At 36.8% G+C, this 16,908-nt stretch overlaps 6 protein-coding genes across 6 annotated transcripts; 2 read left to right on the top strand and 4 right to left on the bottom strand.

The window, feature by feature from the left end:
- Positions 1-59: 59 nt before the first annotated feature.
- LOC111209359 (AP2/ERF and B3 domain-containing transcription factor At1g51120-like) lies at positions 60-1,103 on the bottom strand. Its single transcript, XM_022709197.2, has one exon. The coding sequence runs from the start codon at positions 1,101-1,103 to the stop codon at positions 69-71; it is 1,035 nt and encodes a 344-aa protein (XP_022564918.2). The 3' UTR covers positions 60-68.
- Positions 1,104-5,243: 4,140 nt separating this feature from the next.
- LOC125608914 (transcription factor bHLH115-like) lies at positions 5,244-6,878 on the bottom strand. The gene is made up of 5 exons (XM_048779559.1): positions 6,623-6,878; positions 6,268-6,333; positions 6,107-6,184; positions 5,874-6,036; positions 5,244-5,801 (listed from the first exon to the last, which is right to left on the bottom strand). Exons 1-5 carry the CDS (start codon positions 6,739-6,741, stop codon positions 5,550-5,552), a joined length of 678 nt encoding a protein of 225 aa, XP_048635516.1. The 5' UTR covers positions 6,742-6,878; the 3' UTR covers positions 5,244-5,549.
- Positions 6,879-7,293: 415 nt separating this feature from the next.
- LOC106443096 (probable histone H2A.1) lies at positions 7,294-7,943 on the bottom strand. Its single transcript, XM_013884699.3, has 2 exons — positions 7,701-7,943; positions 7,294-7,627 (listed from the first exon to the last, which is right to left on the bottom strand). The coding sequence occupies exons 1-2, from the start codon at positions 7,887-7,889 to the stop codon at positions 7,415-7,417; spliced, it is 402 nt and encodes a 133-aa protein (XP_013740153.1). The 5' UTR covers positions 7,890-7,943; the 3' UTR covers positions 7,294-7,414.
- Positions 7,944-10,390: 2,447 nt separating this feature from the next.
- On the bottom strand, positions 10,391-11,808 carry LOC125608599 (phosphatidylinositol 4-kinase alpha 2-like). Its single transcript, XM_048779018.1, has 5 exons — positions 11,725-11,808; positions 11,359-11,433; positions 11,214-11,249; positions 10,678-10,853; positions 10,391-10,616 (listed from the first exon to the last, which is right to left on the bottom strand). The coding sequence occupies exons 1-5, from the start codon at positions 11,806-11,808 to the stop codon at positions 10,400-10,402; spliced, it is 588 nt and encodes a 195-aa protein (XP_048634975.1). The 3' UTR covers positions 10,391-10,399.
- A 1,198-nt stretch (positions 11,809-13,006) lies between these two features.
- LOC125609626 lies at positions 13,007-13,788 on the top strand. Its single transcript, XM_048781159.1, has 3 exons — positions 13,007-13,348; positions 13,433-13,570; positions 13,672-13,788. The coding sequence occupies exons 1-3, from the start codon at positions 13,154-13,156 to the stop codon at positions 13,771-13,773; spliced, it is 435 nt and encodes a 144-aa protein (XP_048637116.1). The 5' UTR covers positions 13,007-13,153; the 3' UTR covers positions 13,774-13,788.
- A 408-nt stretch (positions 13,789-14,196) lies between these two features.
- On the top strand, positions 14,197-14,976 carry LOC106355693 (glutathione S-transferase T3-like). The gene has a single exon (XM_013795595.2). It carries the CDS (start codon positions 14,197-14,199, stop codon positions 14,974-14,976), a length of 780 nt encoding a protein of 259 aa, XP_013651049.2.
- Positions 14,977-16,908: the final 1,932 nt, after the last annotated feature.

The following is a 16,908-nucleotide window of genomic DNA, read 5'->3' as shown; positions in this document are numbered from 1 at the left end:
AAAGCACCAAGTTTGTAAATCAAAAGCCTTGCGTAATACAAATAAAAACCAAACTCTAATTAAAGTAGCTATTGAATCCTAACACCAAACAGCATGAACCCTCCTTTGCTCACCTCGGATTTGGTTTCTTCTTCTACCTTCGTGCCAAAGAAGTTTTCTGTCTTCATTTCTCTTTCAGAAACGTTATGAACCATCTCGTTAACTTCCTTGGGCTCCACGGAACCCTTATCTGTAAAGTAATCAACATCAATCATCAAGAATTTGTTGCTTTGACCTTCTAAAGTCTTGAAATTGCTAGGGACATCGCAAGTGTAGAAGACAATAACATCTTTCTCCTTTAGATTCTTCTCCTTGACGAAACCATTCCATCCTCTGGTGAAGACAAAGCTCTGGCTACTCTTCCAGTAACAATACCTAAACTTCCATTGCCTCATCGCCCTGTCGTAAAACACAACCTCAACATCCTCCACAGCTCCTCCTGTTTCGCCCTCGTCTCTCTCGCTTATGAAAGGCAAATGCTTCACCGCGTGCTTCTTGGGTATCACAAGCCTGTTGAGCTTCCCAACATCGCTCGGTGTCAGTTCCTTGTGGAAAAGCTCCGTGCAAGAGAAACACTTGGTTGATTCTTCTCCTCCTCCTCGGCGCTGTTTTGATCCCACGATGTTGATGTTGGCGATGGCTACCATCTGAGATCTTACTATTAGATAATCGCTGAACTTCTGTTGGTAAGAACTTTCTCTGATCATGTTCAACACAGCTTCCGTTGTGTGGCTTTTTTGAAAGTCCGGTTCATGGACCGTGATTTCAGACCAAGGGAAGTTCCGGTGCGAGTTAGCGTCGAAGCTTCGGAGCTTGATAGATGCGCTATCGTAAGCAGCAGCGGCTTCAGCAGCGGATTTGAAAGTTCCAAGCCAAATCCGTTTGTGGTCTGCGTAAATCTGAGCGCCCCAGTGACCGTTCTGTTGCTGAACCACACCTTTGTATTTTGTTGTCGCGGTCGGGGAGACAGTAGGTTTCATGCGTTTGGCCAGGCGCAAGTCACTTGAGACAGAAGTATCTGTCGTTGTGTTGGCTTCATGGCTTGTCTCCTTGAGGCTATCCATCGGTAAAAGAAACAAAAGCAAATCTAACAAATAAAAAAGGAGACAGAGAGACAAAAGAGTATTTGAAGGAGAGATTTGAGAGGAGATTAAATCCGTGAATGTTGTATCCTTATCGATGATTCTTTAGAATGATACACTTTCCATGTTTTGTATTTGTTTCTAACTTTTCTGACGTAAAAAATGGTAAACTTGACAGAGTTGTTTCCATGTTTGTTCTTGTTTCTAAACTTTTCTGAGGTAGAAAATGGTAAACTTGACAGAGTAATTAATTACACCAGAAGCTGTTTGTGGTAACTTTCCCTTGTTAATGAGATTCTTTTTATGTCAGATATATTTTCTCGGTAGAAAAGTTAATTTTCCTTGAGGATTAAGACAAAGCTGGAGAAAAATATTCAAGTTTTTTTATAAGGACATATTTACTTTTTTGTCTTAATTTAGACATTAGTTGCGAAACTTATATCATCATGTCATGTCATGTGGTTTCTTGTTTTTGTTTCTGGTTCTTGTTACATCTGAAAAAAAAAAACTACTGATCAGAGAAATTTAACAATCAACCACATTTGACAGTTTCTTTCTTTACATGCATAAAAGGATGAGCGTTATAACAGTTTCTTCTTTACATGCACATGGATATTCAAAAAGGATAAGTAACCTGAAATCTCTTGGACGCAGAAAATGTTATCAAATCCTCAGGTTATTCTCATCTGTGTAGCTTCAAACATAAAAATTAAGCATCTTTGTATTAATGTTGTTTGTCAGTTCGATCGGATATCTAAACGGACTTCATGTACCTGATGTATTGTCCACTGGACCGGCCAACACTTTTATGGTCCTAAAGCAAAAAAAAAAAAAATTAAACTCTTAATTTTATGTTAATTTAATGTTTTAAATAATTTTTATAAATTTTTTAATGATTACATAACTATACACAAAATATTTTGGGACTTTTTTCAATCTACTTTATTAAATATTTCAAATATGTATAAATATATATATATATATATATATATAACCACTTAATAGTTAAGATACACTAGAGGTGGACCCACCCGGTCGGGCGGGTTTTTTTGTTTACGTAATGTAAATAAATATTTTTTACACCATTGTATAATCTATAAAAATTATAATAAAATGGTGACAAAAATACATCACATAATACATATATTGCTGTTATATAATTTCACTAATAGTAAAAGTAAAATAATTTATATAACTGTAAATGCAAATATCACGCGAATATTTGTTTTTATTTAACCGATATCATTTTTATTTACATGATATCGATTTCGCTAGTGGTAAAGAAAATGCTATTAGCATTTCACTGGTCGGGTTTGATACGGATTGGAAAGAATTATTTACAACATTTGGGTTCTTTGTAAAAAAGAGAAACCATTTTTTTATTTTTTAGGAATATACTTTTGTTTTCTATAAATAATGTAATATTTATTTTTTTTTTCATGTATTATGTATTTTTTGTTATGACATTAGCATAATAATTAAAATATATTTTTTAGTTTATTTTTAGTTTTTGTGTGTGTTTTCCATAAACTAACATATATATGCGAAAATAATATTTGAGATGTTTTGATAGGTTTTTGGTCATAAATGATAACTATATTTAAATTTTCAACCCGTTATATAAGTAGTCTTAAGTTTTAATTTCTCAACCTGATATATAAATATTTGTCATGCATTTTTAGTAAAATATTTATATTATGCTTATTACAATGAGTAATTTGTTAGAATGAGTAATTGCATTTCTTGTATTTATATTATTATCAAATTAATTTATTTTAACTTATTGACTTTAACATTTTATTATATGTAGGATTTTTATTTTATATGAATTTTTTTTCCTTTTTTAGAACATTGTTATCTTGTCTAAATAATTTTTTTTACGTACCAAAATTGAAGAATATTCTTTTGAAACTTTCCCTATTACAATTTTCTCATAAGAAAAATCTTAGGTTTTTTTAATTTTTTTAATACTAATACTTAAATGTACATGTTATTAGCAAATCTAATATTTCAAATCCTTAATTTAAGGTAAAATTCAATTAAGCATATGTAATATCATACATAATTTAAAAATAATTTTCTAATAGCATTTTAGTTATATATATCTAAAACAATATCGTCAATTAAATAGATTAGTCAAATTGGTTATTTGAAAAGTTAATTAGGTACAAATTTAGAATTATCAAGTAAAATGGATATTTTAAATATGTTCTCATTATTAAGTTTTTATTCCCAAATAAGGCATATCCCTTAAATTTTTTAAATATTGTTAATTGATTTCATTAACAATAAAATTTTGAAAAATGTAATAAACATTATTTAATAGAGGATAATACCCACAAATTTATGGAAAGAGGTTTTCTAATTTACATATTAAGGTTTATAGTATTAATGTGCATTAAGTGTAATATTTATCATGAATTTGTTGTGAAATAGCTCTAGGAAAAAAAAAATTTAGATTTAAGTTTACTAATTACTTTAATGGAATTGTATTGTAATTAAGTTGTAAGTCTTATGGTTATTTCTTATTTGTACTTTTGTTTTAACAAAGTGGATATTTATCATGAATTTGTTGTGGAATAGATTTAGGAAAAAAATTAATTTAGATTTAAGTTTATTAATTACTTCAATGGTATTGTATTGTAATTAAGTTGTAAGTCTTAGAGTTATTTTTTATTTGTACTTTTTTATTGTATTGTACTTTTTAATTTTTAAATGAAACTAACTAGTTTTTTGAAAACAAAATAATAAAATTATATTAAACTTTATTAAAGAACAAAATAGGTAAGCATAAAATTATATAAAGTTTAACACGTTTTTTTGTAAAATAAAATTTAACATATGAGAAAAGGTAAAAAAAGAATACCGTTTTGAAGAAGACCAAAAAAAACTTTATTACATATTGTTTGTATTGTTGAAATAAAAAATTATATGTGTTAAAAAAAAGATGAGTGCGTTATTTACAGAACCGCACCTTTTTTCATGTGTTTGCGGTTTTCACTCTAAATGCCATATTATGTGAGTTATAGGTTTCTGTGCGCGGTTTCAATTCCTATCTGGCGGTTTTTATAAATTACGCAAATAGAAACAATATTTGTGTGATTGGTGAACAGAGTGCGGTTTTCAAAATTCCGCATTGAAAAATGCGAATCAATTGTCACCATTCATAACCTAAAAGCATCTCCAATGTAAAATTTCATTTTTTCCTCCAAAATGGAGTAAAAATATTCCAACCCTACTCCATTTCCTACTCTATAATGGAGTAATGAACAAACAAAAAATAGATTATTCCATTTATAGAGTAAATCTCATTATGGAGTAGAAAATAAAGTAGAATTGGAGAACTTTTTACTCCATACTTACTTTTACTGCCTCCTGATTTCCTCCTGATTTCCTGCAGATCATGAAACCAATCAAGAACAACAAAAAAATAGTAAATGATTTTTTAAAAGACAAAGAGACTTGCAAAAATTTGCCTTTCATGGAGAATCTACATGCCAGAATGATGTTAACTTGCAAACTTTATTCTTCCATCCTTCTCAATGATCTGAATCAAGTTCCTCATTTTCGCTAGACAAAGCATCTAAATTATCTAATAAAGTGTTTACCTACCTGTCTTCCCATGAGACCATTTACTGCATTTTCAAGCCAATTCATCTCTATTTTCAAATGGCCGGCTCTGTTCACAGTATACATCCATGGGTTTGTTTTGGAGACCAACTGTCTTATAATGGGGTCCAAAATTTGCCAGTGTTTTTATCATCTTCAAAGACACCATTGTTCACACGTTTTCCTAAGATTAATAAAGGAAGCTCATTGAACAGAACATAAGTTTTCTGATTACAGATTTATTTTTATGATCATACCAAGATTTTATTTAACATTACGGTCTCAAAAATTCGATAAGGACCCTGTTTAAGTAAACATACCTTTTGGCTAGACTTAATTTTTGACCAATCACGCCACAACAAAACAAACATGCTACTACTTACGACGACCAGGGCCACTATAAGATTCCAGAAACAAATGAGCATCAAATCAAATAATCTATTGGAGACACCAAAAACGGTGAATATGAGTATGATCATAAGTTGATAAGGGTAGTTTGAAGAAGTTAAAAGATATAGATAAAGATGAAAATGATGATGAACAAGCTGAGGTCTCAATGACAATTTCTAACTTTACTTATTCATCTCAAGTGCCACTAACTTCTACTCATTTACATTTTTCTCAGCATTTAAGATCATAAACTCCACAAGCTGTAGAACCATCATTTCAAAAGTTTACAACATTTTGCACAATTAGTGCATATGCTTATTTCCATTTTACATGCAAATGAATCGCATGATGACCATAAATCACAATACAAGTTTGCGTAGGATTGTCTACATCAGAAAAGGAGAACCGTCAATAGTAGATGCTGCTCTTTTAAGCAACCGGAGGACGAAGGACATGGTCCTGTGAGGTATCAACTGCAGCAGGTGGCATGAACTGCCACATGGCAAAGCCAGGGTAAGTTGTGAAAGGGACAAGCTTGCTTACAGGAGCTTGAGGCTGAGACAGTGTTGGCGGGTTTGGTAAGAAACAAGGCTGTGTGTTGATCGCTTTGAGTTGCTGCTCGATTCTGTCTTTCTCAGTCTTCAGCTTCTGTTTCTCATCACGCAGCTCGTTCTTCTCATCCTACATATTAAAATACATCATAGGGTCAATAGACAGAACCTCTCAAGGGCTAACGTTCTAGAGTATTTGTACCTTCAACTCCTTGATTTTCTCCTGGAGGTTTGAGTTCAAGTCTTTCAATCTCTGTGCTTCGTCTCTTGCTTGATTCACCATGCGGATAGCGTCATTGATGATAGCCACCTTGTCTGTTTTCGGAGCTCTCCCAGGTTCCAGTATGGAACTCAACTCCGTAAATCTACAGTTAATATTAAAAGATTAAAGAACTTAGAAGATTGAAGAGAAAGGAAGAGAAAGAAAGAAAATACTTGTCATTTAGCTTATCGCGTCTTTGTTTCTCCCTACATGCTTTCGAGCTAGGACCAGCATAAGATTCGGATTTGACCCTGAAGCAATGAAGAACATATAAACCAAAAGAACACTACACAGGTTCAAAATCAATCTATATAACTGAAAGCTAGAACCTTACCTCTTCTTTGAGCCAGGTTCTTTGATCACATCCGAATCACAAAGGAAGCCATCAACTTCTTCAACACTGTGAAACAAGATCGCATCAAAAGAAAAGGAAGGATCAATTACAAGAATTAAAACCAGTTCCTAGACAGATAACGACTTCACATCAGTAACAGAATCTAAAGTAGAAATAGAGAGAGATCTGTAGATTCGTACTAGTTTAGGAAACAGAGGAATAAATGCAAAAACAGAGTTGACAAAAAAAAAAGTTTCATATTTTCTAACACAACAGAACCATCTTAAAAGAAAAAAAAAACAAAGTCCAACGTTCTTTAGATAACCCCTACAACACCAAAAGTCCAAAGCCTTACCTGACAGTAGTAGCTGAGCCATCGATCTGCCAAGGGAAAGTGGGACTGTGATGAGAGAAAACACCATCAATCAACAAAGGGTAATCACTGAGCCAGTTGGTGTTCTCCGGAAACACCATTTCTACAAGTCAAAACCAAAAAAACGCGGCGGCTGCTTCCGAAAAAGGGTCGACGAATCTGAATAGACAAAATGTGTGGAAAAGTGAAGAAGAGATATTGGTGGTAGAAACTCTCTCTCTCTCTCTCTCAATCGGTTTCTATTAAATATATATTTCAAATCTCTCTTTTTCATGGATGTCATACACTATTGCCCCACCAATCATCACCGTTCCTTCAAAATCTTTATAATATACATGTCAGAGTTGCTCAATTATATACACGTCCTGTGATGTCATTCACATTTAGCTTTCTCGTTTTTTAAATCGAAAAATCACATCTTTACGCAAACCTCCCATCATCAAAACAGATCAATTTAAAAACTCCCCAAGTGGACATCTACGAGAATTTACAAATCTGGGTTTTAATTTCATACGATTTTACGAACATTCGTTATATCGAAAAACCACATCTTTACCCAAATCTTCGATCACCAAAACAAATCAATTTTATCTCAATTTACAACAATTCTCGTTTTTTTTTTTTCAATTTTATCCAAAATTACGAACATTCGATTGGAGAAACCAAAAAGTCTGAACTTTGATTTAATTCCGAAATTGAAGCATATGAACATTCAATTAAACAAGTTAAAGACGGAGAAACAAAAAAAACGAAAAGAACAAGATAGATTTTGAATCAATCGTCATCAGGGGATGGCTTGGAAGAAGCACCAGCCTTCTTAGGAAGAAGAAGATTATGAATATTCGGCATCACTCCTCCGTTAGCAATCGTAACATCTCCCAGCAATTTACTCAACTCCTCGTCGTTCCTCACCGCGAGCTGAATGTGCCTCGGCACAATCCTCGTCTTCTTGTTATCCCTCGCCGCGTTTCCAGCCAACTCCAATACCTGATTTCAATTTTCAAAAATTAGGGCTTTTTCAATCATAAAGATCCAATCAGGGGAATCAGATTGATTTTACCTCGGCGGCGAGGTATTCGAGAACGGCGGATAAGTAGACCGGAGCTCCGGCCCCGACGCGTTCGGCGTACTTGCCTTTCTTCAGGAAACGAGCGATACGACCCACCGGGAATTGGAGACCCGCTTTGCTGCTTCTAGATGTTGCCTTCTTCACGGCCCCGGATCCTAGAGTTTTGCCGCGGCCCGCCATTGCCAAGAGATGAGAGGGAAAGTAAACGTATTGGTTCTGTGAGTTTTCCGATCTTCTCTCTTTAGTTTATATACAGTTTGTAGATTCCGCTTAACATTAGTGAACCAATAGAAAGAGAGTACGCGGATCACTGTTTATCGCCGTTAGATTATTTTCTAATTGACGGTACAGATTGGTCTTTCGGGATCTGTTTAGATGGAAATTACCTCGCTGGCTTTCTACAGTTTGATGTTTTTTTTTTAGTCCCAAACGTTTCCAATCGAACTAAAGAGCCCAATGAATCCACGCTAATCCTTGAACCTTCGCACTACAAACGATGTTAAGTTAACTTGACTTGGGATCCAAGTAGGATCCAAATAGGCTCCAAGTCATTATTAGGTCCATAATGAATGGGCTTAAACCCCACATCTATATTAGGTCCATTTTTGACCGAGCACTATGGAAGAGGAAGAAGAAGAAGAGGACATATCAAACAACTCATGAATCTTCTCCGACCATCTTTTCATTTGATCAAATCAATCTGTGAGGTTGGCTAAATACAATATATTGTCCTAAAACATAACTATTGGAATGATACCAACAGAGACTTGGAAGCCAACAAGAGCTTCATCAAGAAACCGTCACAAATCCGGCTGTGAACCAACTCCAGAAGTCCTCGAATCATTTTTAGTTTTGTAAAATTACTTAGCTAACCGGTTTTAAAGCAACAACCCGGTTATTAAAGTATAATTAAAGAAAGAGTCATGCCACCATTTTGGATCCAGTATACATGGTAGAGACTCGGCAATTTTTGTTTTTTTCATTCGTAGCATTGTTCCAACCAGGGTGTTTTAGAGCTTCAGCAAATGTTCTTGGCTCTCGAGAAACCACTTTGCTTGTCCATAACGCATACCAAGAATTTGGTTTTACTATCTTTAATCTCAATCTTATAGCCATTGGATGCACATATGATCTTTGATCAAGGAGTTGGTCATCTATGCATTTCCAATGCTAGTGGAGCCAGTCGTAGGTGTTAGCTCCAGTATAGGAGCTGGTTTAATGTGCAACAGAGGATGTGTAACACAGGTGGTTCGATATGTGAAATACCAGTTCAAAGACGTTATGAAAGGATGACGTGGAGGCATCTATTAAAAGATCATTGCTTTAGCGATAAGCAAGTGAAGATTTAATGTTAGCGTAATATTAGGAGAACAAAATATTATGTAACATGGTATATATAGTAACTAGGGAGATTGCCTAGGGTACGGTACGGATTTTGGGTGTAATCAACGAGTGTTAGAGGCTGTTCTACATTGCGTTACATTTGTAGCAATTGGTGAATTATCATCACCATCTGCGGATAGATTAAGGATTGGTCTGTGTCAAGTCAAGTGTGATATTGTGTAAACCGGATTAGACATATTTTGGATGATTGTCTAAGAGATTTTTAATAAAACAAGTTACGTTATTTGAAAGGTGCTTATGTTCTTGACTATAGGTATCCGTTTGATCTTTCATTTGGTATCAGAGCAGGTTACCTCTGTAGGCTCAAGAAGTCTACTCATAGGTTGAGATCATGCGACTATCATAGAAACCATGAAAGAACTTGTAGCACTCCAAAAACCGATCATGTTGGATGAGGGAAACTTTGGACAGTGGAAGGCTAGGATGCAACACATAAGGCATAGATGAGGATGCATGGACAGCTGTTGAGCAAGGATGGACTGCTCCTACCATGGTTATGAAAGACACATCCATGAGACCCCTACCCAAGGAGAGGTGGACTGACTCTGATAAAGCTGCTTCAAAGTTCAACTCAAAATCCCTCACCACAATCTTCTCTGCTGTTGACCTCGATCAATTTAAAATAATCCAAGATTGGGAATCTGCTAAGGAAGCATGGGACACACTTATCAACCACTTCGAGGAGAACACAAGTGGGAGCTGGTTTAATGTGGAACAGAGGATGTGTTACACATGCAATTCGGTATGTGAAATACCGGTTCAACGTCATTATGAAAGGATGATGTGGAGACATCTATTAGAAGATAATTTCTTTGGCGATAAGCAAGTGAAGATTTGCTGTCAGCGTAATATTAGGAGAGCAAAGTATTATGTAAAAGGGTATATAATCGTAACTAGGGAGATTGCCTAGGGTACGGATTTTGGGTGTTATCAACGAGTGTTAGAGGCAGTTCTACACTACGCTACCTTTGTGCAGTTACCTTTGTAGCAATTGGTGAATTATCATCACCATCTCCAACCTATATACAAGCGAGAACTAGATTACACTAAACACAAACCGGTGAAGCATTTTTTTTTAATTTTTCGAAGTGATCAGGTTGGGACATGTATAACACACTAAGTGACTATAAAACACTGACTAGTGGCTACGTTTGCTCACTTATATCTGTCCTAGCTAATATGCATTTTTAAAAGTGGAGGCAAAAGACATGTAATGATTTATTTATTATGTTGGCTACTACTATGTAAACATCAAATGATATCAGTTTTTAGATCGGCCTACGAATTTAGAAAATGCAAAAGCCTACCTTGAAAATACAAGCCTGTGGTTTCACATCATTCTGGTTACCATCACGATCGACGACGTCAAAAGTTATCATGATAGGGACTTTGGCAGCTGACTGAAGGGGTATTCCACTGTCTATCTGGATACCCTTAACAAGCTTGCTAGGAGCGGTAGGCAAATAAAGGTCTTCTCCTTGCATTTTGATTTTCTCCAACTCCCTACCAGAGAAATATCACAGATTATCTTGCATGTTACGAAAACTGAATATTAGAATGCTACCTACTTGTACCAGCTCTTCGTTCTTCCTTTGGAAGAGGAAACAATGCCCCAGAAATAGATGTAACCTTTTCAAAGAAGTCAAACTCTCTATAGAACAAGTCCAAGGCCTTGAGAGAAAGAGCATCAATGATATGCTGTCGAACCTCTGACAAGATTGCTTGGAATGATGAATCATTCTAAAATATAACAGAGACACCCGCATGAACACAAAGTGTTACAGCCAACAATACAAAGCTGTAGACATTTTTCCGAGAATATATATACATGAACATGCTAGTGGCCTTTTCATGTTTGACTTAGTAAGTATTATCACTGCTATCTCCAAAAGCTTTTTTTTCAAGAACAAGCCCAAGCAAAAGCAGAACTGTAGACTATATGAAACCAATTTGGAAATATATTGGAATGGTTTGCATGTCGTGAAAGATTCAAATCTCATCAGTTGCATAATCCCTATGTTAGCAAACAATAATACGGTAATGTTTCCACTCTAAAGTTGTTGACACCAAGAAGTACAAAAGGCTTAATAGAGGACAAACCTTCACGGAAGCACCATCTTCCTGAACAGACTCATCCTGGCATTATAAAAAAACAAAGTTGAATGAATTTACCAAAAAAAAAAAAGGTCTATAGGTTCCATAAAAATTCAAATATTCATAAACAGGACGAAATTATTAAACTCACCTGCAAATGCCACGTGAGGATATGAGCAAATATGTAACTTCTTTGGGCAGCTCTAAGAAGATAGATACCCTTCAACTAGCCTCTGTTACCAAAAGACAACGTCTTAAAATGAGCCACCCTTTTAAAAGCCTTAAAACAAGTGAGAGGAACGATTTAGTCAAGTAACATAACACACAACATCAAAGCCCATGGAGATATGAAAATTTTCACACCTTTTAAAGATCAATTAGAAAAACATACTACTGAGAGTCTATCCAGAAGAAGACTAGACTTGGCTTTTGAAAAATGCGTGGCCGATAGATCGAACACAGATATGAAAATATGGAAAGAAATGAGTGATGTCGTGCTTTTCAATTTACGACTTACCCCTCTATCATAGCGCAGAGACTGCATGAAGAAAGTGACACGTTCACGGGGATAGGACTCTAAAACGCGCAGGACATAAGCCATAACACGCGGATCCCCTCTTGTAAGCAGGTGTGAGAAGCCCAAGAGCCTGTGTAATTGAACAAGCAGCCCAGTGTGGCAGCTGCCGCAACAGCGCTGAGTTCTCTTCGACGGTTTCAGGTGTGACAAAACCTGGCAATTCCTCAGGAATTGTACGAAGATCTACTATATGGGCCTACAAAAGTATTACCAGTGAGAAATTTAATCTAATACACTTAAACACTACAAACGCATCATATCACTTTGTACATGCTTGGTCCATTTCCAAGAGCTTAATTTCAGCCGTGAATATGTACTTTCCGTGTACGCAAGTTGCAATTTGAAAGAAGTATCAACCAAAGTAGCTAAAATAGTAATGAGAAGTGGAACACCATAAAGATGATGTGTTACACTGGACTTATAGGTTGTGCCCAAACGTCAAGCCTATCGGACTCATGCTGGCAAAGAATTTGTAGCAGCTGCGTAGTACAAGGGAAACTTTATATAGACAAAATCAGACACACGCAGGCTAAGGGAACAAAAACCAGTCGGGCTAACCTGATGAGCCCAATTTTTTAAGATATTTTTTGCACCTAAAAATAATAGCACAGAACCGTACTCCAAAAGATGACGCCAACTATGCAAAGATTTTCAACAAAACGGTCGTCAGCTCTTAAAAGGCTTAACCCTATGAAACTGTTACTAATAATAGCTTTAAGCCATAACAGTTTCAAATCTTAGGCCATCAGCATTGAGAGTTCATGAGGGGTTCATGGGCCCGGGTTCATAAGCCCGTAAGGCAAAAATAAATAAAAAATTGGGTTTATTTCCGCGACCCGCCTCTTATTACTGACCCCGTATGAGCCCGGTTCATGCCAGGTGTCACCCACCCATTGGAAACGCGATCGGGAGTTCACGAGGAGGAAAGGGGAGAGAAAGCATTTCTCTCATTTCTCAAAAAAATCTAGGGTTTCTCTCCGAAAGGCGATTTTGGTGCGACGGTGACCGTTCTTCACTTTCCTCTATCTACTCGCCGACGGAGTGTCTCCTCTACGAGCCCAGGTGAGTATGGAGTTGATTCACGGTTTAATCAAGCGTTTATCGTGTCGAAACCGATGTGGGGGACTCGAAATATATTTTGTGGTTTCGAGTTTGGGTTCGAAATCGGAAAAGGGGTTTTCGCTATATGGTTTTAAAACCTCATGCGGGGTTCGATTTATCGAAATTTAGGGTTTGTTTATCTGGGATTTGAAATCGAATTGGGGGTTTCGAGTTATGGTTTTAAATCTGCATGTGGGTTCGATTTATGGGTCGTTTCATCTTAGTTTTTCGTGATTATTTCGTAATCTGTTTTATCTTTGTTGTTTAGATGGATCCCGTGGAAGATAGAAGAAATACAAAGCGGCAGGAGGAGTACTACAACAGTATGGTTCACGTGGCCGATTCAGAATATAGGATTCCCAGGAGGTGTCCCTGTGGTGGGAGAATCCAAGACGAGGTTCGCGTGAAGGAGAAGTACGACACTCTGCCTGGGAAACGCTTCTTCACGTGCATCAACTACGAGGTAAGAGATACAAGTTTGTGGATTTGAAGATGTATAGATTATGTTTTAGTGACGCGAGTCTAATGTGTTTATGTTGTCAACAAGGCTGATGGGTTTCATTACCGTCAGCCTTGGGTTATAGGTGTGCAGGAGGAGGTCGAAAGTCTGCGTAGGCGGGTGGAGAAGGCTGAGCTGGTGATCAAGTTGGTGCCCAATCTCAATAAACATATCGACACAGTTGAGGTTAGTGAACTTTTTAAGAGTATCGAATAGGTACTGTAAAGAATTGTAAAGTTTGGTTATTTTTAAGTCCGTAACAACGGTTTGTTTGTTTCCATCTGCAGGCAGAGGTTAACCGCCTCAGTTTGGCGGTTGATAACCTCACTGCTGAGATTTATTCTCTCACTGTGCAGGTCGCAAATCTGGAGAAGGTCTGCTTCGAATAAAAACCTTAAGGCAAACACTCAAGCTTAACTAAGCTTAACTGAACTGAAGTATTTAGCTTGCTCTGATGAATGCTGAACTAGAGGTGAACTGAACTAGCTAGAGTAGGTAACTGAACTAGAAATGAATTGAACTAGGTAGACTAGGAACTGAAAAACATTAATTATCAGTTGGTTGGTTGCTCTGATGAATGCTGTTTTGAATGCTCTCTGTCCACTTCTTGTACTAGTTTTTTAAAACAGATTTGATGTGTAATGAATGCCGTTAGAGAACAACTTGTTGTGTAATTAACTTTAATGAATTTTGGTGGTTACACTTACTTTAATTGCTCTCTCTTATCAAAGCACAATGGTAGTTTAAAAACATAGTTAGAAGTAAAAAATCTGAAAACCAAAACCACGTTTAAAACATCACCCCAAACCAAAATGGAACCGTTTTCTCTAGATTCTCCCGGGTTTATGAACCTTTTATCTTCCCAGACCAGTCAACCCATAGACGTAGGGTCCATAGGCGTAGGGTCTTCTAGTGTTCCAAAACCGGTGGAGAGGAAAAAGTGGACAACACAAGAAGACATTGTTCTGATCAGTGCTTGGTTGAACACCAGCAAGGATCCGATAGTTAGTAACCAGCAGAAGTTAGGGTCGTTTTGGAATAGAATAGCAGAGTACTTCAATTCAAGCCCTCAGCTGAGTGGCTACGCTCCTAGAGAGTGGAGTCAGTGTAAGCAGAGGTGGGGTAGAGTTAATGAGCAGGTCTGTAAGTTTGTGGGTAGTTATGAGGCGGCATTGAAGGAACAAGCTAGTGGTCAAAATGAGAACGATGTCATGAAGTCTGCCCATGACATCTTCTTTAACGACTACCAGCTCAAGTTCACTCTCGAGCATGCGTGGAGGGAACTGAGGTTTGATCAAAAATGGAGATCAAACTTTGTTTCCAGAGATGGTCCAAAAGAGAAAAGGAAGGAAGCTGCGGTTACAGAGCCTGAGTTGGAAGAGGTTAGGCCTCCTGGTATTAAGGCTTCCAAAGCTGCGAAACGAAAGAAGCACGGGAATGAAGCAGCTCTTGATCAGATAGAGAGCATACTAGCAAAGAAAACTATCATATCAAACCGGAAAATCCTTGATCGTCTCTTAGGAAAAAATGCAGATACACTTTCTGATCAAGAAAGGACACTCAAGAATAAACTGATATCCGAAATGCTTTGAGTTGGTCAGTGGGTAATTTTTTTGTGATATGTGATTTTTTGTCTGTTTTGTGTTGTCTATTTAGATGGATCCCGTGATATGTGATTTCTTGAGTGTTGTCTAGACTTTTTGTTTAACTTTATTGATTCGACTCTGTTTTGTGTTGCAGGTCACGGGTTGCAGGAGGTGGATGGTTGTACTTGTGTTCCAGTCACGGGTTCACGCTTTCTCTGTTTCTTTTATGTACCTGTCTTTTAGCTTTATGTACCTCTCTTTTAGCTCTATGTATGTCGGTTTCAATCACGGGAAAGTGTAGAATGTTGGATTTTTCTACACTTCTATCTTATGTAATCACGGGTGTATGTACCCCTGATAACTTCATTCACGGGTGTAAACATTGTCTCCCTATATATATTATGTTTGTCACTTCTCTTTGGCGATCATTTATAAAATCTCCAATGCAACTTCTCTTTCTTTCTCACTTGTCTTTGTGAAACACACTGCTTTCCTCATCCTCCTCTACACCAAGTCTCCAAAGTATTTGTGTATCGACCCACTTCTTTCCTCATCCTCCTTTACACCAAGTCTCTCTCCTTGTATTTAGGTAATCACATATTTGTGTATCTTGAACCGTAGCTTTTTAAACGAAAGCTATAATCACATTTTAACCGTTGTTTTTTTTTTAAAAAATGAACCATTTCTTTTTAAACGAACCGTTGCTTTTCTTACAAGTATCATATATGAACCGTTGTTTTTTTTAAATATGAAACACCGATTTTGTTTGAAACATATATGAACCGTTGTTTTTTTTATATGTATATAAAATACAATTTAAAGAAATATGTAATTATTTTGTTTAATTAAATATGATAATAATTTTTTTTTTTAAATATGTACAAAGGATATCTTCCTCATCAAGTGATGAAGTAGATGAAGCTTTAGATGAAATTGTCGACGAAGTAGTCGATAATTACATCGACTCAATGGTTAATGCTCAAATCAACAAGCCGAAGCGACGAAGTTATATCGAAAGAGACCGGGAACTAGGACACAAACAACTATGGAACGATTATTTTGCGGAAAACCCAACATACCAGCCGGAAATGTTTAGGCGCCGTTTTCGAATGAACAAAACTTTGTTCCTTCGCATAGTCCAAAGCCTAACTAATGAACTGCCATACTTTCAGCAAAGAAGAAATGCTCATGGAAGGTTGGGGCTATCTGCACTTCAAAAGTGCACGGCAGCAATACATATGCTGGCTTACGGACAATCGGGAGATATGTATGACGAATATCTCCGACTAGGTGAAAGTACTTCACGTTTATGTTTAGATAATTTCACTAATGGGATTATACAATTGTTTGGAGCTGAGTATTTAAGAAGACCTACACCGGCGGATCTTCAACGATTACTCGATGTTGGAGAGGCACGGGGGTTTCCAGGAATGGTAGGCAGCATCGATTGTATGCATTGGGAGTGGAAAAACTGCCCAACGGCTTGGAGAGGGCAGTTTACACGTGGTTCAGGAAAGCCGACAATTGTCTTAGAAGCTGTGGCATCACAGGATCTTTGGATATGGCACGCATTTTTCGGTTTACCAGGTACTCTCAACGATATCAATGTTCTTGATCGGTCTCCAGTTTTTGATGACATTTTACAAGGTCGAGCACCTAAAGTTAATTTCAAGGTCAACAACCACACCTATCATATGGCATACTACCTTACTGACGGAATTTATCCGCATTGGGCTACATTTATCCAATCCATCCCACTTCCTCAAGGTCCTAAAGCAGTGCGGTTTGCTGAACGCCAAGAAGCCACTAGAAAAGATGTCGAACGTGCTTTTGGAGTATTGCAATCGAGATTTGCAATAGTTAAAAACCCAGCTTTACAATGGGACAAGGAAAAAATAGGAAGGATTATGAGATGTTGTGTTATATTGCACAATATGA

The sequence above is a fragment of the Brassica napus genome, chromosome A5, assembly GCF_020379485.1.
Source record: "Brassica napus cultivar Da-Ae chromosome A5, Da-Ae, whole genome shotgun sequence".
Taxonomy (NCBI): domain Eukaryota; kingdom Viridiplantae; phylum Streptophyta; class Magnoliopsida; order Brassicales; family Brassicaceae; genus Brassica; species Brassica napus.
This window is presented reverse-complemented; position numbering and strand designations above follow the sequence as displayed.

Coding starts and splice junctions, on each gene's coding strand:
- LOC111209359 (XM_022709197.2), bottom strand. CDS start 1,103: ATGGATAGCCTCAAGGAGACAAGCCATGAAGCCAACACAACGACAGAT.
- LOC125608914 (XM_048779559.1), bottom strand. CDS start 6,741: ATGGTGTTTCCGGAGAACACCAACTGGCTCAGTGATTACCCTTTGTTG. Junction 6,037..6,106: donor CGCGATAAGCTAAATGACAA/GTATTTTCTTTC, acceptor TATTAACTGTAG/ATTTACGGAGTTGAGTTCCA. Junction 5,802..5,873: donor AGAAAATCAAGGAGTTGAAG/GTACAAATACTC, acceptor TTTAATATGTAG/GATGAGAAGAACGAGCTGCG.
- LOC106443096 (XM_013884699.3), bottom strand. CDS start 7,889: ATGGCGGGCCGCGGCAAAACTCTAGGATCCGGGGCCGTGAAGAAGGCA. Junction 7,628..7,700: donor TCGAATACCTCGCCGCCGAG/GTAAAATCAATC, acceptor AATTGAAATCAG/GTATTGGAGTTGGCTGGAAA.
- LOC125608599 (XM_048779018.1), bottom strand. CDS start 11,808: ATGGCTTATGTCCTGCGCGTTTTAGAGTCCTATCCCCGTGAACGTGTC. Junction 11,434..11,724: donor CTCTGCGCTATGATAGAGGG/GTAAGTCGTAAA, acceptor AACAGAGGCTAG/TTGAAGGGTATCTATCTTCT. Junction 11,250..11,358: donor TCCTCACGTGGCATTTGCAG/GTGAGTTTAATA, acceptor TTATAATGCCAG/GATGAGTCTGTTCAGGAAGA.
- LOC125609626 (XM_048781159.1), top strand. CDS start 13,154: ATGGATCCCGTGGAAGATAGAAGAAATACAAAGCGGCAGGAGGAGTAC. Junction 13,349..13,432: donor TCACGTGCATCAACTACGAG/GTAAGAGATACA, acceptor GTTGTCAACAAG/GCTGATGGGTTTCATTACCG. Junction 13,571..13,671: donor AACATATCGACACAGTTGAG/GTTAGTGAACTT, acceptor TTCCATCTGCAG/GCAGAGGTTAACCGCCTCAG.
- LOC106355693 (XM_013795595.2), top strand. CDS start 14,197: ATGGAACCGTTTTCTCTAGATTCTCCCGGGTTTATGAACCTTTTATCT.